Source organism: Phoenix dactylifera, chromosome 2 (assembly GCF_051530095.1).
Source record: "Phoenix dactylifera cultivar Ajwa chromosome 2, Ajwa_hap1_PhDact_Kaust_v1.1, whole genome shotgun sequence".
NCBI lineage: Eukaryota > Viridiplantae > Streptophyta > Magnoliopsida > Arecales > Arecaceae > Phoenix > Phoenix dactylifera.
The window spans coordinates 7,962,019-7,988,176 of record NC_143191.1 but is presented as its reverse complement, the minus strand read 5'-3'; the positions used below and the strand labels follow the sequence as shown (position 1 = coordinate 7,988,176).

The following is a 26,158-nucleotide window of genomic DNA, read 5'->3' as shown; positions in this document are numbered from 1 at the left end:
TTAGTTGAGACTTGCATCACTGTACTCTTATTTCTTTTAATGGAAAAGTTGAACAATACAAATTAGCCTTATTAGAGTTCTTACATCAAGCCATATTTGATTGAGCAAGATTTGCAAAAGACAACCAATGGATTAGAAATAATGATGACACCTGGTATAGCTGAAATATGAATATGAGAAGAAAGTAGAGAGTTAAACTTGTCAAAGCAATGTTTTTCCTTCTAGATATTATGGATGACACGAAGTCATGCATATCAGCTTAAAAGAGCCAAAAAAAACCTAGGATGTTTTTGTGAATATCAACTAGAGTTCCAGCATGTCCAAACTTCAAATGTTGAAGCAGCTAGAAGCAATGAATGCTATGGTTAATCCAATCATAGGGACTATTGAGAAACTAGATCGTTAAGATAGGGCTTATGCAAAAGTTATCCAAAATATGGATGCTTTTTATGAAGATTTAGTTAGTCAGGAGGCTGAAGAACCAATTAACTTTAAAGTAACTCGAGAGATCATGTAACAAGAAGAATAATTAGATGCTTAAATCAAATATATTATTTGATTTGACTCGATAAAGACTAGAACTAAAATATTTTGTGTTTATGCAAATCATACTTGGCCTCGACCCAACTCCAATAACCTACCGTTTCTAAAATCTTTTCTATGAAACTAATCCAACCCGACTTGGCCAACTAAGAGCTTAGCTTTAAGTCCGAAACCATGACTAGAACATGAAATTAGAAATCTAAAGATGCATACCAAGAGAATGCAACATACACAAGTACAACCTTTCGAGATTTAAAATAATGAAATTATAACATTACAATAACCATTATAACAATAATGGTCTTACTTTTTACATTATATATAATAACAAAGCAAAATATAATAGATTATATAATTGCCTCTTGCTTTTTGCATCTATATTATTTCTTCAAATGGAATAATATTTTCAAAACTCAATTTTGTCATTTTCTCACCAAAAGTTGTTTCTATTTGAAAAAAACAACTTTTATCAAATAAACATTGATCAACAAAGTAGTAATATTATTTTATTATTATTTAATTTGCCATAGCAGCTACTGTAACAATACAAATTTTAAATCCTACTGTCAAAGTTGCTTTTCCTCGTGTTGTCAGTTCCTTAAGACAAGTGTCAAGGGTGGTTGAGTCATTCCATGAAAGGGTAATCTTGTCATCGAAATAAAGACCCACACTAAAATTATTAATATTCTTCACAAGTTTTTAAGGCCTTTCCGGATTTAGTGGGGTGGAAGGCCATGGGATCCCCCCCTTTCGCCTTACTATTTCGACCATTTTCCTCCTTCGCAGCGGAGGTAAAATCCCGTCTCCTCCCATCCCGTCTCGGAAACCCAGACCCAATGTCCGACAAGAATCTAATCTGAGCCCATAATATAAAAAGAAAAGGGTGGCAAGGAAAAAGAACTAAAAGTCTCGCCTTTGGCCCCTCAAATCCTCTGTTGGGTCTCTCGCTGCTTGTGGGATTCCAGAGGGCTCTGCGCTTTTTCTTTGGACAGCCCGGAGGGCGGGCGGGCGAGCGAGAGAGAGAGAGAGAGAGAGAGAGAGAGAGAGGCATGGCATTCTCTCGATCACCTCCTATTCTCCTCCTACCAGCCCTTCTCGTCCTCTTCCTTTCCTTCTCCGTCTCCTGCGCTTCTTCCCGGCTTCACCGCACGCTGATACCAGGTACTCTTTCTCTCTTTGCCAGCTTATTTCTTGTGTTCTTTCCTGGTTTTAGGTTCGGCGTTGTTCTTGTTCGCAGAAACACACGTTGTTGTGGAAAAGATTCGATTTTGGTGCGTCTTTTGAGATTTCTCTTTTTGGGTTGTGTATGATTTTTATGGGGAAGAAATCGTATTTTTGTTACAAAAAATCGGAACTGTTTTGGTGGATTCTTGTGGATTGCAAAATGCGGTGGTGCGAAGGCCAAGAGGCATTCTGACGATCGCCCGTTCCTCTTCTTCTACCTACCGCTCGTCTGCCCTTCTTTTGCTAGTCTATCTCCCACTCTTCCTCTAATCTCCAGAACACATCATATCGAGTGGTCTTTTTCTCTTTGTTACCTCATCTTTTTGTCTTCTTTCCTGTTTTTAGGACTTAGGTATTACTTTCATGTGCAGGAAAAAGACGTGTTTTTTACGCTTTTTTTTTTACTTCTAAAATTTCTCCTATTTTTTTCTGGCCATTTCTTTATCTTCTTGCTGATTATTTTCTTATGAGTTTGGGCATTTTTCTTGTGGCCCGAAACCTTTTTTCCTGGGAAAAAAATACGATCTTTATTTGTTATTGATTTTGTTTTTTTCTTTCTTTTTTTTTGGGTGGTGGGTTTTTTTCCCTTTTTTTCTCTGGGGATGTCCGGAAAAAAAATTCTTTTGTTTGAAATTTTTTTTTTGGGAATTTCAAAGGCCTCTTCACTATTTGGACGGCAGAGAGAGAGAGAGAGAGTTTGGAGAACCATGACATTCTTTTTTTTTTTTCAGCTTTAGACATGACATTCTTTCGATCACCGGCTTCTTTCCTACAATCCACCCTTCTCATTTTCTTTCTGCCACCCGTCTCCTTTTTTGTGTGTGTTTTCTTACCTAATTGTAAAGTTCGTGGTATTGTTCTTCTTGTGCACAGAGACTCCGTTTCTCTTTTCTCTTTTTAATGTTCTCTTGTATGTGCTTGCTGAGATTTCCTTTTTGTAGGTTATGTTAGTGCAATAGATAAAATCATATTTTTATGTAAACAAAAGAGAGAGTTTTGTATGAGTTTGATTGCTTGTAGGTGAAAGAGGGGAAGATGGCTTGGTTATGTGGAGAAGGTCTCTTGCTGAGAATTCATCATCTGTTGAGCTTTCCAACAGCTCTTTCATCTTGGCTGCGGAGAGGACAGACAGGAAGGACCCTTTGAATGGATACAAACATTACACCGGTGGTTGGAATATCAGTAATAACCACTACTGGGCTGTAAGCTCTTCCACCTCTCTTCTATGGATTTTCTTGTTTTTATGTAAATAAATTACTTATCTTTTTTGGGTTTTTTCTGGGCAGTCAGTCGGTTTTACAGCAGCTCCCTTGTTTGTCCTTGCTTTGATCTGGTTCCTGGGATTTGGTTTGGTTTTATTGCTCATATGTTGCTGCTATTGCTGCTGCCGACGTCAGAGTTATTCCTATTCTCGCACGGCATATGCTCTCTCGCTTATTTTGCTCATACTATTTACCTGTGCTGCAATGTAAGTTACATCGCTCTATATTTGTTTTCAGATTGATTTTGTGGCCCAGTTGGTTCTTTCCTTTTTGATAGTGTTTATAAATGATGCCCAGTGTTGGATGCATCGTCTTGTACACCGGTCAGGGGAAGTTCCATTCCAGCACTTCAAATACTCTAGATTATGTTGTGGGTCAGGCCAACATAACGGTTGACAATCTTAGGAATTTCTCAGAGAGTTTGGCAGATGCTAAGAAGATTGGGGTGGATCAAATCTTCCTGCCTGCTGATATCCAGGGTAAAATTGATGCCATCCAAACTAAGCTCAACTCATCAGCTAATGATCTTTCTACTAAGACAAAGGACAATTCTAGGAAGATTCAGCACGTGTTGGATGAAGTGTATGATTATTGACTCCTCCATATACCCTTTATTTAAATTATGCAAAACATTATAATTGCGAACATTTTATGATGGGCAATCTGTACAATCCTTGCTGTGTACTGCAGGGTATTGGCTTTGATTATACTTGCTGCAGTGATGCTCCTTGTGGCGTTTCTTGGATTCTGTGAGCATATATGGCTTCTAAATCTCGAGAAACTTACTAGTAGTTTATTTGTTATTGCATTTGCTAACTTGCTCATTTTATTTTATACTATTTGTGCAGTATTCTCCATACTTGGATTGCAATTCCTTGTCTCCATGTAAGAAAGATGCTTTGACCACCATCAATTTCTTTCTTCTTCGTGCCTGTCCACATTTACAGGGCCTTCTTCTAATCTATTTTACAACTGATAAATTTTACAGCTTTGTGATTGTTGGATGGATTCTTGTAGCGGGTACATTTATCTTGTGTGGAGTTTTTCTTCTTCTACATAAGTAAGTTCTTCTAGAACTATATTATTATTATGTTCTGCTGCATTACTTAGTCTCACAATTTAGATTCAACTCGATCATATGTAATTATGTTTAGTAAATATGAAATTTTAGGATTTGTCAAGTTCTTCTAGCTTATTGCTAGTAAAATTGGAAGCTTAGTCAATATATAATATGTTGCTTTAATCTTGAGAATGCTTTATGGTATACAGGAAAAATGGATGTTAATATCATGTGCCCTTAATGATTTGTGGCTATGGAAGATATCCATGCTTTTATTTGTCTAATTTATTACTTTGAGAACTTTTGTGCATAAGTCTTATAACTGCCATCGCATTTGTGATTGCTAATTTTGAAATTCACTAATGTCTATATAGAATCTCTCATTCATTATTCATCAATACTGCACTTAGAATGTCAATGGTTTATACAAAGGTTAGAGAACTTGAAGCATTTATTATGTTTTTGACTACTCCCCTCCCCACAAATGGTGGAGGTTTTTAGTTATTATATTTTTATCTCGAAATGCAGATGTGAAGCTAAATTAGTTAGTTGATAGACAGGGGTTCTGTTTGTAGTTCAAATTTTAGCTTTAATTTCTTTTTTTTTTGAGAAACAGGGTTTTATCTGATCAAAATCATCCTTTTCATTTTGAAAAGGATATGAGAAACAAGAATCTATCCTTAATGGGTAGCAAACAATATTAATTTCATTAGAACTTCTTCAGCAGATGCCAATTGCTAACATAAAAGCTACCATGCTAGAATCATCAAGGCCAACATAAACTCAAAACAAAGCTAAAATAGCAAAACAAAGGATGTGTTATAGCAAGAGACTTCTATCTAGGGTGCCTCAGTTGCTTCCGAACCCTTCTGAACCCTTAGAAAAACCACCTGCACCAACTTCCAAAACACTTCCTTTTTCTGTTTTTTGATATCCATATCCTCACAACTAGAACTGTTACTGCACCCATACTTGCATTATTTAACTAATGATATATCGGCTGAGAGATCCCAACCACCCATACGTGCATTATTTTACATGTCTAGATTTTTCATTTAGCAAGGGCCTTAAGGTAACAGATGCCATGCTTTACATACCTTCCTCCTGTTATTGGTCTCCAAGAGAGCAATTACCCCACAAAGAATTATTGTTTAAGAAGTTAAAGTGACGAACTCTCCATTTCCAGATTTTGGTGCTGACAATGTTGTTAGATTGTTTGACAACATTAGTGCCCTCTTTTGTTTAAATGGTGGTGAAAAGGATTTCGATCCAATTGTTCTCCCTTTTATTTTCATCATAGACTAGATGCATTTGAGAAAAGGGAGACTTAAGAAATGTTGAGCAGTGAGCCATGATCTTATGACCCTTTTTTATGAATACACAACTTTATAGACTTGTATTCTTCTAACTTAGTAGCAGAGATCTTTCATTTAGGGTGGTGCACCAGCTTTAAGAGGTTTTTATTAAATATTTAAGAGACTCACTTCCCCATACCTACACCAGTCTTGCTTCCATCAACTAAGAACTATACAATCATTTATTATGCAAAGTTTTGACCTAAGGTTTCCAGGCTGTCCGATCTCTCTCTTTAAACAAAATTTAGTAGGTTCAGTAGCTGAAATAAGTTCTCCTTTAATCTATGCAGCACGGACATGGATATGGGATATGGACACAAGACAATATGGATACAATCATATGATTATTTTTGAAAAAAAATTAGGAAACAAAATGGTGCATTTTCGAATCTTGAAAATTGGGATATCTCGGACATATATCCCAGAAACATTTGGCAAATATCGGTATCCGAGATGTATTTGATGTAGACATGACATGCGATCTTAAGTATTTGTGCTTTGTAGCCTTCTCTTCAACACTTCTCAGAGTGTATGAGCCTATTTAAACATACTAGTAACTCTCTCAAGTCTCAACACATGAGTCCATGTCTAATTTTGGAAAGTGAACCTATAAAGGTGTCTCCAACTGGGCTAATTTTTTCAAAAATGTGATTGATTTACCCATGGGATAAGGCTTGTTACCATACGGTACATGTTGTGCTAGTGAAGTGGCAACATGGTAAAATGTTACATAACCCCAGTATGATACATGTCCCTCTGTGCCAGTGCCAGTGAATGTTGAACCAGCCCACCAGCACAGACTGATATGAGCCAACTTGGATCTGTTTTTGTTGCCACAAGCCTCCACAGCTTTGCATGTGGTTGTGCACGTGTCTGAAATGGCTTAACATGGTATGTATTGTACAAGCCCGTCATTGGTATGAGCATAGCTTCTGGTACCTATATTCTTGAATTTACCACCAGCAATAAGCTGAATCTATCCTACAAGTCATTCTACCACCGGTCCTCAGTCCACCATTTCAAAGTGGAGATACTTCATTGTAGCCTTTCTTGAGTTAACATAGGTTTGATTAGTAGCTTTTTGAGTTAAATACTTTGTCATGAGTCCCTCACGGCTTTTTCATTGGAGCATACCCGAAGCTTCTAAACTCTTGGCTGAAATCTAAAACGTGGTTATGGAACCACAGCAGTTTGAAACTCAATTTCAGACTTTTTCAGCTGATAATGGCATAGAATTCCTTTTCACATAATTTTATCGAAAAAATTATCTGTAGAATCTAACAATTTGTTCTGTTTGAAGCATCAAGTTCTCTTCTACCCTTCTGCTTGGCTAAATAGAGTATTTACCCAATCATAGTTAAGGAATATATATCGGATAGGCTGCTCTTTTGTTACTCGTTATTTCCCTTAACCCTTTAGATTTTGTTGTTTCTGTCATGACATTGACGATATTATTATGCACGAATACAAAACTTTGCTATCAAAAAAATTACAAATATAACATCATGTACTTATATTATTCAAAACTCCAAAACATTTGTTTGTATAATAATTTTATATAAAGAGGATTTTGAAATATGCACTGATATCTACACAAAATAAAACTCAGTGTGAATGCATAAAAGCTACACCACATTTATATATATTACCTTTAGTAGGTAGTGATGTTTAGGGTACACAATTTTTAGATGAATTTTTTGGGCCATCTTTAAATAACTGAATACAATTGGATGCATTTCACATATTTCTTTGCATTTTTTATTTTTTTGCCTTGATTGATTTTCCAAAAGACTTCATTATTTGTATTATAGACTATCATTAGAAAATTAATTATGGACAACATCTATTATAATTTCTTAACAACTTTGTTCTTCTGTATACATTCATCAAAATATTCAAAGGTTAGATTAAACCATGGGCTATTATTCCCTTTTATATAAATGTACAACATGTACTTTTTAACTTTCTTAATTGAGATATTCACTATTTTAATTATATATTTTATGTCACTATTTCCTTCCTCTGTATATAAAGAATATAGTGCTATTTAATTCTATGACACATCAACACTGTTCTTTTCTTTTGAAAGAAATAAATCTATTGCATACAGAACAAACAACTATTAAGAGGTCAAAAAGTTTATGTAAAAAAAATCATGAGTTTAACATTTAAGTGAACTTCTATTTTTTAGGTGTCACCACATGTAAGTTTTAATAAGTCAGTTTTGGCTGTGGAAAATAACTTTGCTAAAGAAGTTTCAACTTTAGCAGCGTCAGAGTTTTAGTTTTTGATGGTTTTGACTATACACTTATTGATCATTAGAGAAGCAAATGCTATGCCCTGAATTTATCATAAATAATACTGATGGTGTAACTTCTTTTTGATTTTATCAGTGTGGTTGCAGACACATGCGTTGCAATGAACGATTGGGTCGATCACCCTCATGCGCATACAGCTTTGGATGATATTCTTCCCTGTGTTGATACTGCCACTGCTAACGAATCACTGTACCGAGGCAGGGAAGTCACTTTCCAGCTGGTAAATGTTGTGAATCAAGTCATCAACAATATTTCCAATAGGAACTTCCCTCCTCGTGCCGGACCTCTATATTATAACCAATCCGGACCATTGATGCCCCCACTTTGCAACCCATACACAGCCGGCTTGAGTAACCGTACATGCGCCACTGGAGAAGTCAGCTTGAGCAATGCGTCACAGGTAAATTAGCCGATGACTATTATATTGCTGAATCATTTATAAGGAAAGAAACCCTAAATATTCAATGAGAGAAGTGAAGGTAAACCGGAAGGTCACACTATCAGAGTGTGTAGATATATATCTTCAAGGGCCTAGCCTTGGCAGGGGCCTGCGAGAATATCTCAGAAAGCCTCAAGGGCTGGAGCTGGTTCCACTAAATCTCTTTTCTAATTAAATAATGTTTAATAATTATATATAAGCCGAATGGACTTTAATTTAACTTTATTCCTAATGCAGGTATGGAGGGGTTACATTTGCCAGGCTGCTGTTGTCTCTGGGTCTGAGATATGTACCACCACTGGCCGGGTTACTCCAGGCATCTACAAGCAAATGGCAGCAGCCGTCAATGTGAGCCAAGGAATATACCTTTATGGGCCATTTCTCACTGGTCTAGAAGACTGCACTTTTGTGCGACAAACATTTACTGAAATTAATAACAATTACTGCCCTGGCCTGGAGCAGCACAGCAAATGGATCTACGTCGGGCTTGTGATGGTGTCGACTGCTGTGATGCTGTCTTTGATCTTCTGGGTCATCTATGCCAGGGAAAGGCGTCACCGCAAGTATAACAAGCAGTTTATTCATTCAGGTCAGCCACCTCTGCCTCTACAAGAGAAAGCACCATAGTATCTTGTTGATCTTATATCAATCTAAATAGGTTCCTCATCCACTCTAGTCGAGTTGTGATGATGATGTGCATAGTCGATGATATTTTATGTAATATTTTGCCGAGTGCGCTTAATATAGTTTTGAGGATTCTGCTGCTTGTGCTAGATGGGTGGCTTATGTAGTTTGTTTATCCTGACTGCATTATTTTGTTTTTCGACATGAAATGCGGTTCTTTCAGGTTTACTTTCTAGTGTTTACTTGAAAGACAAACTTCTCTGATCCTTGATTAGTGATGATTAAAATATATGGCAGCTAGCTTGTAAGTACCCATGTGATCATCGGGTAGTGATCAACTATACTAGTTGTTGATCTTAGAAAAATTAAATATTTAATGCTGAAAGGTGCTAGTTTGAGCAAGCAATGTGTTGGTTATTTCAGAATGCAGTACATCGGTTATGCCTCGAGATACTTGTTGAATACAATTCATGTAATTCTTTGTTTGTGCGTAAGAATTGATACAATTTTCTGCATATTGGAAGCAGACCCATCTTGAAGCCATTGCGACTAGCATGAAGAGTTTTTTATTTGGGGTAGGTTTAGCTCATGAAATTTTGGTGATGCTGAGATCTCTTCAGAGCTTTCCTGCTGCAAAAAAATGCTTCCTGGCCCGACTGTTTAGAATCTAAATAGGATGCGGAGGGGAAACTAAATGTTGCCAAAGCTTGATGTCTGTGTTTAGAAGGCATATTTGGCCCTTATATGTGTATATACATTGTTGGAACGGCTACCTTACAAAGCTCATGAATCGATACAATCAATTGTGTCAGCTCTTGAATCGATACAATCAATTGTGTCAGTCGCCAAAAAATCTTGAAGATAAGAAGTCTTCTTCAGTACTGTATTTATATGCTCTGCAATATAAGAAGTAATCCAGTCAGCTGCTGTATTGGCTAGTCAGAAAACATGCATGCATATGGTTACATTTCACCATTGTAGTATTGCAGGGTAATGTGGATGGTCAGGTGGGTATCTGAGAAGCATCAATGATGTCAATACACTGGTCATATTTTCTTATTTCTTAATGTTGAGTGAATGCACATGAATATCGGACCTCAAAATGCTCTCCCTTCAGGTTGCTATCACCTTTCTTTAGTGCTTTGAGTTCTGTCACAAGTGTCGACTGCTTGCGATTGTTGGCTGATTCCAGCTATCGACAAATTGGACAGAGCATTGCAGCTGAGGTTGAATCATCTCAATTTTTGGAACCATTGGAAACTTGCGATTACTGATTAGTGGTTAATGATGGGTGATTCGAAACATCCATGTAAACTTTTGGATCGTTGAGCCGAAAGCAGGTTGGTTATGCAAGATTCCTTCAAGTCAGTTCTAATGGCTAAATCTGAGAACAAAACCCAGTTGCACACCACTTGTTTGTTTTGATGCCTTCAAAGTCATGAAAGCAGCATCAGTGGCCAAGGAACCTTATCCAGTGAAGATGTGTGAGATTAGTTCTTGCAAATATCTAAACCACAAATGACTTGACTAAAATGTCACAGCGGAAGACTGACGGCCCCATTAAGTTTGCCGATTTGCAAAGTAAAATGAGCTATTGTGGGGACAACCAAATTAATACTATTGCAGTCTCAAGTCGAAGATTTAAAATCGCCATTCATTTAGGTCAATGTCTAGAACCTCTCGTTTTGTTGGTTTGGCCATGTACAATGGATTGTGATCCAAATTGCCGCTATATGATGCAACCGCTCTACTACACGTATGGAAAGCTGAAGGCCACCATCCGTTGGTTGGGTAATCAAAGCGTGGGGCTCATGCTGGCCTTAGAACTTAATAAGCACAAATCGTTTGGAAAGAGAGATGGGCTGTGGATTCTTATTCAAACTTTGCGGCTGATAGTTTGATGGAAAGATGCTGACAGCAACTGGTGAAGTATCTTCTTCTTAATTTTCCTTCCAGGGTAACTTATCTTTTCTAGGGCAAACTGCATCCAATGCATGATCTGATCGAAGAGAAGAAAGTAATTTTCTCAACCCACTTAATTCGAATCTCTTAAAAAGATTTAGAAAAAAAAATACGAATGGTGAAAGGCAGCTTTTTCCAAATAGACATAACTAGTAAAAATAATCTTGAAAAGCTAAAATCCTGTAAGAGTTAGATCTCGATTTCTACATTAACTTTGCTTGCAGCCGTTTCACTTAATTCTTTTTGGATTAGGAGATATGCATCGTTGCCTTCTTTTTTACGTCAAGAGATGGGTGTGCCAGGAAAACTTGTTCACCGGTTCCTATGACTGAATCTAGTAATCAGGTGGGCATGTTACCTATGTCGGATTAGTTGAAAAAGAGAACAAAGGAAGGAAGATCATAAAAGTAGCATGGGTTTAGGTACTTTGATTTAAAGAATTTTCGTTACCATCACTTCATCTATTCGGAAGAGGAAGAGGAAGAGGTGGGGTGTAGTCGGGGCTACGGATTATTCTACTACTGTAGATAAACTAGAATTCTATAGGAAGCTAAAGTATGGAATCTAAAGAGTAAAAGCAATGATAATTAAAAAATGAAGATTAAAGTCAAATCTGGTTGATTGGTTAATCGAGAGATAAGGATCTCATTTCTTAGATTATATTCCACTATTTATACAAAAAATGGTAACCGCCTACTCCCAGCAGTAGCAGCCCACATCCGGCTTTCACCTTTTTTGACAGTTTTGACCACCAAGATAACTATTTTCCCACTCATCATGCTTTTATTAACTGCTAAGTCCAATAAACATTTGCTTGGTTTCATACTGAGGTCATTACCCTTATGGTCAGACGATAACCCTCTATTCAAGATAGGCAATGAGGCCGATTCAAGCTCTTCGTTCTTCCTGATAGCTGCTCGGTTTGATGTGTACCATACTTGGGCTACTAGGCATCATGTCTTACTTCCTAGTGAACCGAATAACATCAAAGTCTTTGCCTAAGGCTTCCTTTAGGGTTCCCTTTTTATCCTATCCTAGAGCCATCACATTTATAGTGATCCTCGGGTATCAAGAAGTGGTATAAATAGTTAGCCACTCCTTGGGTTCCATTCCATAAAGGATCTCATCCTAGGCTCATAGTTCTTGCCCTTCTCAGTATACACAATATTCACTTGGCCTTGCCCACTTGGTGCATTGGTTTGCACCTTTAGTGTTTCATGCTAAACATCTTTTGGTGTACCGGCCTTTAGATCATAGTTGGTCTGGACGTGTTATGAACATCCAATCAAAATCTTTTATGATTTTTTTTTCTTTGACCAGCCCGTTTTGGGGCTCAAGTAATAGAATTTGGCCTTGATCGCTTGGTGCATTACACTATTTAAGAGGAAGGGGGCCTCCACATTGTAGAGCTTAAAATATTATTCGATTTTTTTAAAAAAATGCCTTAATTGAACATCATACGACCATGTTATGGCTTCCAAAAGTTTGACATATGATTAAGCTTTTCAATATGGCGGATCCCACTTCTGTACCTTGTCCAGTCCTTCCCGTAGTAGCCAAAGTGGTCTACACTAATTTTGATGATTGTTCTAGATCAAGGCATTTCCTATTTAGGAGATTTAGCTCTTACTAAATTAGAATTGAAGATGGAGAAATGCCTGCTTTACTAAGACTCAATCATCCCTCGCCTAGTTTCTATGACCTTTCTCTCACAATATAGTCCAGTAGCCTTTCCTACTCCACCCATAGACCATCCATAGCAACACCAATTCCTAGAATTGGTTTTCTTTGGATCTTTGCAAACCACTTGCCCCATTTCTACATTTGGATTCCATGCTAGGGCCGCTCCTTGCCATCCTTTCTCACAATGATGATGACGAAGACTTCCCCGCCTTCCCCGCCATCTTGATCTCAGTCAATAAATCGATGGATCCAAGAGAAGAGAGGTTGGTCTTTCAAGAGTAACATTGGCTTCTTTGTATCATTATAAATATGAATTTATTGTAAATATTAACAAGTCGCTTTACTAGAGCAATAGTCACAAGGTCTATATTTTCATGTGTTCTGGCAATCATAAACTTTTTTCCATCTTTTATAAATCAATACTTTTTTTATCGCCTATAGAAGACAACATCTCGATCCCATATGTACGGGGTTCCAAGAATAACGTGGAATATATCCAAATGAACTACGTTGCATGCCACCTCTTTATTGTACACCTCAGTTATTGTGAATTCAAAAGTACAGGGCTTAGTAATCTTCAGCTCGATGTCCTTTTGAATCTAACTGAGAGAGTAGAGATGTGGACGAGACTTGGTTTGCAATCCTAGCTTGCAAAGATAAAATTCTTCTCGCATTCGGGATCTACAATAACTTCATTAATAGTTTGCTTTATCTAGATCTTCAAGTGGAAGATCTCTTCTCGCACTTCTGAATTTGCCTCAGTTTCTATCTCAAGTTTTCTTGTAATCAGCCTTAATTTTGAATCTGCTTGCCCAGGCTCAAGCAACTCCTCAACGTCAATCACATTGAGGACTATCTTTTCTTTCTTCTTGGGATCCTCCTCTTTTGACTCCTTTCTCTTCAGTTGCAACTCGAGATGGAACTTCTAACACTTCTCCTTGGTATGTCCATTGATCTTTAAATAGTTGCAATATTTTTTTTTGGAGTTATGTTGACTTGCTTCTTACTCTACTCCTCTTTCTGGCTTGGTTTTCCGCCACTTTTTTTGAATTTATTAACCTTCTTGCCTTTACCGTGTCTTCAACTTTGAAGAGCTTCAGCTCTTTCTGATTGCTCTCTTGGAGACCCTGGTATACTTCATAAAGACTACATGATCATCAATGGAGATTTCACGTGAGATAATTTATTTGTGGAACTCAGTAATGTAATTCTAGATAGATTGATTATACTTATGTCGTAGGTACTGCTGCTTAATCCATCTAAGACCTCCATAGATATAAAAGACCAATGTTTTGATACCAACTTAATCGATCTAAAAGAACGAAAGTAATTCTCTTAATCCGCTTAACTTGAATATCTTAAAAAAATTTAGAAAAAATAGAAAAAAATAACGAAAGTAGGATTTAGGTTCACTTTTTTATCATTAATAATAATAAACTAAGATACATATCCTTTATTTATGCTAATGAGGTTTGCCCTCATGTAATTTGCGTTGGATTTGTCTTCTAATTAAAAAAGAACATAAATTTTTCAAAATAGATATGATTAGTAGAAATAATCATAGAAAACTAAAATTTTATAAAACGCATATCTTAACTTATGTATCGATTTTCTCTCCAACCACCCTACAATATGCCCTATCAAATTTTTCTCCAATAAAAAAAAAATTATCTTGATCGGCCTATTTAGGGCCCAAATAATGGAATTCGGCTCGAATCACTCGGTACACCACACCTTTTAGAGGATGACACATCTTAGAGCTACCAAATTGAGATATGAACACTAGTTTAATTGGCCATGGATGTTGCAGAAAAGAACTCGACCTGAAAGTGTAGTTTCGGCTGTTAACCTTTCTTCATCTGCGCTCTTACAGGGTCAGATGTAGTTTAGATATTAGATCCAAAACAAATTTATTTTAGATTTGAGTCAAGCCAGACTTGGACCCAGTTTTGACCTGCCGGCAGCCTTCATACCATCTACTTGGTGTCAGATAGTTGCTTGTAAGCTGGTCATTATTGAAAAAAGTGCAACTTCTATTAGCCATAAATAGAACGCAAAAGAGCCAGTTCACTTCCCAAACCAAAATTTCCTTGCACTTGCTTTACATTGAAAAAATATGAGTAATAGCAATCATCTTTTAGGTGCGTGGCAATTAGTTCAATTGGTAAAATCACTAGGAGTTGAGTACAAGTACCCTATGTTTCAACTCTATCATGCAGTACTTCAAATTTATTATCTCAATAAATTGAATAGAGATGGAAATCCCTTCCTTTATCTTAAAGCAAATAAATAAATAAAAATTAACAAAAAACCTAAAATCAGATTTCCAAGAAAAAGCTAAAGCAGCATCTCTCAATTGCTAGCCAAAAGAATTATTATGGAAGGGAACTCCGGCTCTGTAATATCTTGAAGCAACAAGTTTGTCCGCATGCTCATCTTAGATAGATCTGAGACATCGATCTCTTTTGCTATATCGACGATCTCTCAGCGAGCCAAATCTTTCGACCAGCTATATATAAGACTTTTGGGTCAACCGGAGCGCCTCATCTGATCAAACTTCATCCTGGACTAATAAATTTCCTCCAGATCTTATATATCCCAGTGATGTTACTTTCAACAAAATGTAATGGTGTTCACCCTCACAATTACCCTAAAACAAAGGTGCAAAGGTTTGACAATGAGCACCACTTGGTTTGTCAACAGATGGGCAACCCTCACTTGGGGCATTTGCTGCATGAAAGCAGCAGTTCAAACAAATATCCTACCCAAGATATTTTGGAGAAGATATTAGCTATTACCCTATTAAATACCCTCCAAAAATCTGGAGGAAGACCCTCTCATGAGGACTACAAAATTAAAACACCAGATCTCAATTTCTATTGAATAATTATTGCTGCCCATGTGGTCATTATAGGCAATTAGATTAATGTGTATTAGACAAGATAGGCACATGGATTAAACTTGTATAGTGTATTAATTAAGGTCTAATATGTTGCTAAAAGGATTATGGTTGCTGAAAAATTGATGCCTGGCCAGGAGCTTAGAAGTCCGGCCATTCGGTGCAGTTGATGTGGGCTTATGAACTTTACTGCAGGCAATGCACCTTTCATAGATCACATCTAATTAAATAGAAATAGTTGTCATGAAAATTTTACAGAATCTTGTTTGATTCGTGGAAAAAGGAGGAAAGTATAGTCAACACGAAAGCAAAAAAGAGAGATGTGAAAGTAACATGTCCATAAAAAAGAGAAACTCTTAAAGGATTTGGAAAAATTACTTTCCCACCGGTTAGATATTGAGATCTCTTCTTTTTTTTTTTCAAAAATATCTTTAGATCTTTTCTTTTATTAAAAGTATAATAGGAATATCATACAACTTTTCTAAAAAAAAATAGATGCTTAACCAAACATAAACTACTCTAATAGGTATTACTTTCTCATGATCAATCAAATATATCGAAATCATTTTTTCATTCATCATATTTTTAAGAATTATTTTTCAAAAAAATATCTTAGTGAGAATTTTTTTTTTCTACGTACCAAACGAGTCCTTGAGCTGTGGAGCAGCCGCCAGTCAAATATTTGACCACTTTACTTTCCAGAGTGCCCGGAGAATCCAGGTGTAATATATATGGATAATGACATCATGATCCTTCTTATCCGGAATACATTTATATCCTTCCTGGGAAAAAGTTCCTTCAGAAAAATGTCGAATATATTTTATAAAGAATAGGAGCAACTTGCTGCAGATTGACTGCAGTTTAGTATTGATCCAAGCCTAGCATGACCACTGTGTAATATGTACTGCATTCAGGCTCCCACGAGAAAGGCATGCATGGTATCCCTTTTTTAATGATATCTAGACTATATTCTAAGTTGTCTTGAAGTGAATTACTTTCCAAAGGCTCAACTAGTGGCTAAAGCTTTCTCAAACCACTAGGTATGAAACAACGGGCAGTGGACTAAGTGGCAGTCTGTATCCCCATCCTGCTTGGCCTCCCTCGCCAACTTTGCACTATAGTGGCTAGGTGGGGTGTTCCTGTTTGCTTTTGTAACAAGGTGCAATTATAATAAAGTGATAGGCTCCAATACTTGGTGGGACCATGCCTTCACACTTGGATAACTACAGGTTGCCTATGTTGGAAAAATATATTACCAGAGAATAAATATCTAACTCAGCTGCAACATTTAACTAATTAAGGAGGATGTTGCCAAATATTTCCAAGTTTCCAAGAATTCTATGGATGCTATATTTTGTTGGATAAATTTATCGAGAGCTTTATTCAGTAACAGTCTTGCATCTCATGGCATCACACTTAATTATTAGGTATGTATATATACATATATACATACACACACATATATATAACCCTTTTTTAAACTTGTTATATATATGTTCACTAATTTTCTCTTAAGAATCTGACATATAACTAACCATATGCATGTAATAACACTTGAGAATGGGAATTCTCCAGATAGAACTAAAACCAGATCGAATATGTACCAAATACCAGTATATTTATATCAATATTTGCTATTCTTGATAAATATAAAGAAATATAGATATCAGTCGGATAGATTTGGATATAAAAATGATCTTGGCCGACTCACGTTCGCCTCTATATCTAAATGAGCTCATGGTACACTTCAAGACAAATGATGATGCACGCACGTTCCTTTGCCAACACAAAAGTAGAATTTATGACTCATTTCCAGGGATGCTCATCAACCCCATTCAGAACAACGGCGGCTTCCAATGGTCTTGCCCCAATAGTCATGGAAGTCCGCGACCGCCCTCGTTTGGATGCCACAATTACGTACGTGACCAACTCGCAAAGGACAAGTCTCGGTTGCATGGGCGTGCACGAAATCTACAAGACTAAAACAGTCCATCCGTCATGAACCGGCTCACCAGATTGCAGCTGATGGACAAGCCTAGTAATTTTGACATCAAAATCTCAGTTGGGGGAGTTTCCTACTTTACGGCATTCGCCGGATGCTAAAAGACTGTAGCGCACAATGCACATGTATCAGAAGACAAAGAAAACTGTAGACTAGATGGCTTCTTATGCTGTGCAGCACTCTGAAGAGATATATTAGCCTTATGGCCCTCTCTCGCATTTGTGCCAGATTGTAGCTTTTGATCTCTGCTCTTACATTAGAGTAGGATGAGCAGTGTTGTAAAAAAAAAAAAAAAAAAAAAAGCTCAGTTGGGGTATTTTGGTCATTCTAAGCAGTCCAAAAAAGGATATAAACCACCCCTCATCCAAGATGCGTGTTGCCAGTGCCACACAAACACACACCAATGGCTTCCAGCAGCTCAACCTCTTCAACCAAATCCAACGCCCCTTCTCGGATCTGTCTCTGCGCTCCGACGACGCACCCGGGATCCTTTCGCTGCAGTCTTCATCGGAGTCCTCGAAAGATCTCGAGTCCATCCATGGCGGATTCAAATCCTTCAAGTCGGGGGGAGCTGAAAGGAGGAAAGAAGGCGAGCTCAGCAAGAGCTCTTCTCATGCAAATTATCAATCCCTCGAGTCATGATCTCTCTAGGAGGAGGAATTTCCAGCCGAAGCCATCGAGGTTTAGTTTGATGAACGGGAGTAACAGAGGAATCGCAGTGGTTTGACCTTAGTATATTGTTTTAAGGTCTTATTGAACTAATTTTGATGTACATATATATATGTAGCCGACTTTGCAATATGACTGAATTTATAGCCTCAAATTTTTATCGGCATTGGATAAGTGAATAGTTTGATAAATTAAAGTTCTTTATTCTAAGAGGATTTGTTTGGATATTCTTTCTTAATTAATTTCCTCCCATCATGGCAGAGGCAATCCAAGTAATCCATTAATTTTTCTTTTCCCTTTGAAGATGGAGAGGTTGGAATACTACCGGTGTGTAGAAATTGAATGGGATAAAAGGCCTTTTGTGATGAAAATTAGTGGGAAGTAGTTCGTTCTTAGTAAGAAAAAGACTAGGCAAGGAGATTTTTGTACTTGGCCATTAATTTTTGAATTCTCCGATTCCCGTTGGCTCCGCAGAAATACGTTATAGAGCAAAAGCTGCGAGGCAACTGAGGCTTCTTCCTGGAAAAGGAGTTTCCCCATGGAAAATCTCCACTTCCTCTCCTCATATCTTGCTAAAAGTTTGTGCTCGAGGGATTTGGGATATGGCAATGGGCTTAGATCGTAACTGATGATAATCTTATCATTAGTTTTAGAAACTTAGAAGACTTCGACTTCTTAGTCCATTTTGAGTGGGTCCCAACTCCAATATGTGCTTTGTCATCTGGCAGACTAGAAGAATTTATTAGACTCTTAGGGAGAAGTGATGCTCAATTACATTAAATTTTCTTCTCCCTAGTTAGCCGCCTAGCAGCTTCGATGCGTAGAAGAAATTAATTTTCTTTAGACTTGGTTGTTCCGGCCAGGCTATAGCACAAGAATATAGACGTACATTTGCCGCTTTTACTTACAAAGACAAATACATTAGTATATTCAAATTTTTACCAACAATTCTATATTATTATCTACAAAGCTCACAATCCTTTAGTAAAATATATAAATTGTCTACAAATAATTGTAATCCATTAGTAAAAGTCAAGATATTTGCCAATGGATTTACTAATCATAGATAAGTATCGAAATGTTATGACACTTATTTTTGAGCATAGGTAAAAGCTTGTGTTTATGCCTACAACGTTGGATTTACTATAGGTATAACCCTAAAGTTGCACATCTCTAAATTTTCACTCTTCCATCCCTTCATAACCAAAATTGCACATCTTAAATTTTCTTTCACTCTCCTATCCCTTCGCCAGTTGAAGCTATACATCAATACTAATTTCTTTTCACTTCCCCGGCCAATCTCCTTCACCACACGCCTTTTGCTTTTCACCGAACCCCATTATCTTCTTCTCCCTTCGCCTTCCTCATTTACCTTCATCTTGTGCCCTTTGCTTGCCCTCATAGAGCTCTTCTCTCCTTTGACGCCCTTCACGTCTCCCACTCCTCTTCGCCGGTCTTTATAGATCCCATTCTCTTCCATCACCGGAACCTTAGGTTAGATCCTTCTTCTCCATCGGCTCCACCACTAGCTTTTCATCCCCAACTCTCCTTTACCACATGCCCTTCACTTGCCCTTATAGAACCCTCCTCTATTTCATAGCTTTTTGCCTTACTCACTCCCCTTCGCTTGCCTTTGTGGTTTCCACTCTCCTTTGCCGCAGAAACCTTAGATGAGGGCCTCCTTCTCTATTGACTTTGCCTTCCCCATTCTCCTTCGCCGCATGCCCTTTGCTTATCTTCCCAGAACCCTTCTTTCCTTCAGTGCCCTTTACCTCCCTGACTCTCCTTCATCAACCTTTGTGAATCCCACTCTCCTCCTCCATTAGAACCCTAGATGCGGGGCCTCCTCTACTGGCTTTGCTATCGGCTTTGCCCTTCGCTAGCCCTCATAGAACCTTCATCTCTTTTGGTACCCTTCACCATCCCCACTCACTTTCATTGGCCTTCGTGGATCCCACTCTCCTATGCCATCGGAACCCTAGGTAAGTGCCTCCTCCATAAGCTTCGCCTCACCCACTTTCTTTCACTGTGCACCCTTCGCTCGCCCTCAAGAAACCCTCCTCTCCTTTGGTGTCCTTTGCCTCCCCTACTCTCCTTCGTTATCCTTCATGGATCCCACTCTCCTCCGCCACTAGAACCCTAGATGAGGGCCTCCACCCCCAGCTCTACCATCGATTCTATCTCACTAAATCCTAGGTGGTAACTCCTCCACTCTCGGCTTTGCCTCCTCTACTCTCCTTCGTCGTCAGCTTTCCCTTCCCCACTCTTCTTTTCTTGAATCATCTCTGGAACACATGCACAACCTGAAAGGCATCATACTCCCCCAACAGCCTCTAGATGTCATCTAGAATTGGGTGATCTGTCTCTCCCAACCCCTTCTATAGAATCTACTCAATCACCTCCGCTGAGTCCCCCTCTAGGATAATGCTCCCAATCTCTAACACTCGCCTCGCATAGGAGATTTCCTCTCACGCGGCCCTAAGCTCCACCCTAAAAACTGATGCCTTGAATGTTTGCCACCCTCCTGCAGCAATCAGCCTGAAATCATTGTCCCTAATTACAAATGCAACACCAGTGCAACCTCCTCCATCTGGCAAACTATCATCAAAGTTTACCTTTAGATGGCCAGAGGGTGGGATCTCCTAAGATGCTACGATGTACTTGGGCACTATAGCAGTAGAGGGGGAGACCTACATATCCCTAGCCATCTTAGATGAAATAGCCATAGTAGCCTTAGCGACTTTAGCGGCATGACAAATATCTCTATCCACCACAAACCTCAGGGAGGCCCTCCTATCCTTGAAGACTGTCATTCTTATCAAGCCAGATATGATAAGCCAGATAGGCACCAACAGCACCCCAATCAGTAGAACTTGGAGACTGCAAGGCAGCCCTCATCTACCGAAGTAAATTCTCTACAAACTCAGTGGACTTCGATAGACATCCTCCAAATTTGAGCGGCTTGTGGGCACTATAACAGGGCATGGCTGACCATCTCCACCACCTCCGGGCAGTCCACGCATGATGGAGAAATTCCAAACCCCTCCTCGCCAACACACTCCTAGTTGGTAGACATCCTCAGGACACCTTCCAAATCAACAAGGCAACCCGGGAGTGGACTCGCATCATTCATATCCAACCACCATCAAGTCACCTAGAACCCTCACCACCCATCATTGCCTGCAGATCAGTTGAGCAAACCCTGGCCCTCCTGGTGGCTGCCCAAACCAACCTATTTATGATGTAGCGGGACAACAAGGATCCTCTCAGCCAGCTGAGTCCGAAGGCCTCTCTGATCAGCACCTCGTCCCACTTACCCTCACTGGAGATGACGAGATCACTGACTGTGAGCCCCGCCAACCTCGTCGAATCAACTATCGTCGGTAGCCAGCTTAGCAGCTGCTCAACCACCCATCTATCCTCTAGCACATCAATAGACTGACCACACTAGTGGCCCACTTGATCTGTGCCAACATAGACGGTGCATGAGAGCAGAACTCTCTCCATATAAAAGAGCAATGCTGCCCTGGCTGAAAGTTAGCCAATATTGTGTGCGCTCTATACTTGGCCCTTAGCAAGGTGCTCCACAAGTTGTCCGACTTTAAGATAAACCTAGCTGTGCATCTCGCAGCGAGTACCTCCCGCCTCGCCACTAGAGAGTGAATACCGGACCACCATGTTTGGATGACTAATAGACCACCTTCCATGCCACCAAGTGAATACCACGACTGCTATCCCATCTACTCTAGATGAAGTTGCTGAATAACTGCTCCAAAGATCTTAGTAGTGACAGCGACACAGTAATGTTCGCTAACATGTACACTAGTATCGAGCTCACCACCGACCAAACCAAGGTGACTGCCCATCATAGATAGAGCCTCCATCTGCCATTTCTCCAGCCTGTGTCGATACCCTGCTTAACATCGGTGTAATCACTATGTCGAAGCCGGGACCCCGTGATCGGAACCCCCAAGTACCTCAATGTGCCATCTAGCTCGCCTATTGCTAGAATGTCTTTGATAGATGCCTTTATCTGTGGCTTCATCCTTGGGCTAAAGCAAATGACAGATTTAGCCCCATTCACCCACTGGCGAGAGATAGAGCAATAATTCTCCAGGATGTTCCGAACCATCCTTACCGCCCTCCTCGTTGTACGAACTAGTGCGGACAATCATCGACGAAGAGAAGGTGTAAGATCTGAATCGACTCTAGCACCGGTTTGTAAGCCTCTAAGATCTAAGTCTCCGCTGCCCACCGGAGGGCCCTGGAAAATGCATTCGAACACATGATGAACAGTAGGAGAGACAACGAGAATCCCTAATAAAGGCCAACTGCAGAGTCGAAGAATCGTGTGGGGGATCCATTCACCAGGATGGCAAAGCACGATGTACTCACACAGCCTATAACCCAGCAAATTCAAATCTCGTGAAAACCAAAGCTCTCTAGTGACCTCAATACAAACTCCTAGCTCATCCTATCATAAGCCCTCTCCATGTCCAACTTGATACTCATAAGGCTCCTCCACTCTAGGGCCCTCTGTAGGTCGGACATAAATTCCTGGGCAATGAGGACATTATCTGAGATGCTGCTCCCACCAACAAAAGTCCTCTGCTCCGGGTTAATAAGTCTTGGTAAGATGCTCCTCAATTTAGCGACTAGAATCTTCGCTGTGTCCTTGTACAAAGTGGTACACAAACTAATTGGCCGATAATGGCAAGGCTCCGAGGCATCCTGTCTCTTCGGGATCAGGATGACGAAGATCCTCTTCCAATCTATTGGTAGTACTACTAAGCTGAAAAATTGCTGAACTGCCTCAACCACATTCTGTCTGATCAGAGTCCAATACCTCCTAAAGAAAATAAGGAAAAAACCTGTTCGGACCCAGGGCCATATCCTTCCCAAAATCCAAAAAGTCTCCTGGATCTCCTTGACAGAAACAAGCTCGATCAAAGTAGAATTCTCCTCCTTTGAAATCCTAGATGATGGTTCCGGCATAAAGGACGAACTCTCGCATCTTGACCAATCTGTCTATCTGGATCTGAAGAACTGCTCCAACACCTGCTTGATAGCCACTAGATCCTCAGTCACCTAGCCATCAGTGCCCCTGATACATCTAATTCTGTTCCTCTGCCTTCTGATGATAGTTGACTAATGGAAGAACTTGGTGTTTTGATCCTTCTTCCTGATCCACTAAATCCGAAACTTCTATTTCGAGAACGTCTCCTGCTGACGAAGAAATGAGTCATGAGTGGACTAGTAAAACTTCCGCTCCTCCATCGCCTCAACCGTCAATTCTCCCCTTGGAACCTCTAGTGTCTGTAAACTGATAATAGCCAGGCAATTGAGGCTTCTGCCTGGAAAAAGAGTTTCCACATATAAGCTTTACTCTAAAACTAAATGTCATTTGGTGATTCCATCCAATTATGGGGCAAAAGGGTCTGATGATTGCCTATAAAATCCAGGGCTTCCCCCAGATTCTATGCAAGAAAGTTGTTTCAATGATGGTTTTAAATTAGGACGCGATTTAGCATGTAGGCTCCTGCCAACTCACAATCTGAATGCACTATGAAATGTGGAATAGCACCATCCGTCCCTGCAAATGCTGTTTGGCCTGTCAAATTGGCTACATCCTCAATAGCATCCTAGACCCATGTTAAATCTCCCCAACTTCAACATGGATCGGACATGATGTTTTAGGCGAGTTCATGCAAATATCCAACACAACCTAACAATAACACAATTGTGAGGGATTTGCCAACCATTCCTTGCACAACTCACAGCATTGCACCAAGAAAGTCTTTACTTCAAATTCTTTCTTGAGGAGGTAATTGTAGATTGACAGCAACAGCATCTCACATTGCCTAAAGCTCCTTGTTAGCCCACCCTCATCTTGGTCGCCGACTGCCGTGCGCGCCTGATCCTCCTGGGGAGCAATGAACTTCTGCGGTAAAAATTTTTTTTTTCCAAACAAGAGAAGTTCTCCACTCCATGTTTGATCCTATCGTAGGGTCGGGCGTGCTTCTTTATAGACGTTTTCAACTTTTTTATTCTCTTTTGCTTGCATGGGTTGAAGTAAGGCTCGAAAACCGTTACACGCAACTCCTTAATGACTCCCATGGACGATTTCGTATCTGCCAGGTACGTCATCGTGTCGCCAGGAATAAACTGATACATTGATTGTGGATGTATGGATATATTTTTCATCTCATGGAAGGCCATGGCGGGACTCCCGACCAAGCGCGCTCGAGGGCCGAAAGTGGGCCGCCCCCGCCACAGCGAAAGCGAGGGGTTCGATGATAGTTGACTGATGGAAGAACTTGGTGTTTTGATCCCTCTTCCTAATCCACTGAATCTAGAACTTTTGTCTCGAGAAGGTCTCCTACTGACGAAGAAGTGAGTCATGAGTGGACAAGTGAAACTTCCGCTCCTCTATCTTCTCAACTATCAATTCTTCCTTTTGTACCTCTAGGGTCTGTAAACTAGAAATAGCCATATCAGACTTCTCAACCCATCTGAAAATGTTGCCCACCTCCTTATTCTACCTCCTATCCCTTCGCTAGTTAAAGCTATGCATCATTTCTAATTTCTTTTCACTTCCCCGGCTAATCTCCTTCGCCGCATGCCTCATACTCTTCATTGAACCCCATTATCTTCTTCTCTATTCGCCTTCTTCATTTACCTTCATCTTGTGCCCTTTGCTCGCCCTCATAAAACTCTTCTCTCCTTCGACACCATTCACCTCCTCCACTCCTCTTCGCTGGTCTTTATAGATCACACTCTCCTATATTACCAAAACCTTAGGTTAGATCCTTCTTCTCCAAAAGGACGAACTCTCGAATTCTAACCGATCTGTCCATCTGGATCTGAAGAACTGCTCCAACACCTGCTTGATAGCCACCGGATCCTCAATCACGTAGCCACCCGTGCCCCTGATACATTTGATTCTGTTTCTATACCTTCTGATGATAGTTGACTGATGGAAGTACTTGGTGTTTTGATCCCTCTTCCTAATCCACTGAATCCGGAACTTCTGTCTCGAGAACGTCTCTTGCTGACGAAGAAGTGAGTCATGAGTGGACAAGTGGGACTTCTGCTCCTCCATCCTTTCAACTATCAATTATTCTCTTTGCACCTATAGGGTCTGTAAACTAGTAATAGCCATCTCAGACTCCTCAACCCTTCTGAAAATGTTGCCCACATCCTTATTTTATCTCCTTAGAAAGTTCTAGGATTCACAAAGGTTGATTAAGGAGAGTCAGGGAGGTAAAGGGCACTGAAGAAAAGGAGGGTTTAGGAAGACAAGCAAAGGGCATGCGGCGAAGGAGAATGGGGGAGGCAAAGTCGATAGAGAAGGAGGCCCTCATCTAAGGTTCCTATGGCAAAGCAGAGTGGGAACCATAAAGGCAAGCGGAGGGAAGTGAGTAAGGCAAAAAGCTTTGAAGGAGAGGAGAGTTCTATAAGGGCAAGTGAAGGGCATGTGGTAAAGGAGAGTTGGGGATGAAAAGCTAGTGGTGGAGCCTATGGAGAAGAAGGATCTAACCTAAGGTTTCGGTGATGGAGGAGAGTGGGATCTATAAAGACTGGCGAAGAGGAGTGGAGGAGGTGAAGGGCGTCGAAGGAGAGAAGAGTTCTATGAGGGCGAGCAAAGGGCACAAGATGAAGGTAAATGAAGAAGGCGAAGGGAGAATAAGATAATGGGGTTCAGTGAAGAGCATAAGGCGTGCGGCGAAGGAGAGTAGCCGGAAAAGTGAAAAGAAAGTACATATTCGATTCTTATATTCCAAAAGAACAAGAAAAAGAGAGGCAGAGCAAGAGAGGGCGCGCGCAGGAAGGAGATGGACCGACGTGTCAATATTTTCGATTTTATTACTACGAGGTGAAGGATCTTCACTCTCGCGACCACTTACATCTAATTCCTAAAGCAAAGTGTCGTTCCACTTCACCATTCCGAACCCTTCCACGTACGTGGCTATCTCTTCCCAAACGCCTGGCTCAGAGTCGCCCGCGACGAGGACACGACCCTCGTCTTGGTCTCCGACTTCCGTGCGCACCTGATCCTCCTGGGGAGCAATGGCCTTCTAGGGTAAAAGGAATTTTTTTTTCTCAAAAAAGAGAAGT

At 39.8% G+C, this 26,158-nt stretch overlaps 1 protein-coding gene across 3 annotated transcripts; it reads left to right on the top strand.

The window, feature by feature from the left end:
- The first annotated feature begins 1,129 nt into the window (after positions 1 to 1,129).
- Positions 1,130 to 9,636, top strand: LOC103721362 (plasma membrane fusion protein). Of its 3 annotated transcripts, XM_026810134.3 has the most exons (10): positions 1,130 to 1,704; positions 2,788 to 2,969; positions 3,054 to 3,235; positions 3,327 to 3,611; positions 3,720 to 3,778; positions 3,878 to 3,914; positions 4,018 to 4,089; positions 7,838 to 8,162; positions 8,439 to 8,790; positions 9,353 to 9,636. In XM_026810134.3, the coding sequence occupies exons 1-10, from the start codon at positions 1,593 to 1,595 to the stop codon at positions 9,361 to 9,363; spliced, it is 1,617 nt and encodes a 538-aa protein (XP_026665935.3). In that variant the 5' UTR covers positions 1,130 to 1,592; the 3' UTR covers positions 9,364 to 9,636. The 3 variants fall into 3 exon arrangements, with proteins under 3 accessions (XP_026665935.3, XP_008809757.3, XP_026665937.3); XM_008811535.5 differs by lacking the exon at positions 9,353 to 9,636 and having other exon boundaries at positions 8,439 to 9,053; XM_026810136.3 differs by lacking the exons at positions 1,130 to 1,704; positions 9,353 to 9,636 and adding an exon at positions 2,222 to 2,611 and having other exon boundaries at positions 8,439 to 9,053.
- The last annotated feature ends 16,522 nt before the right edge of the window (positions 9,637 to 26,158 follow it).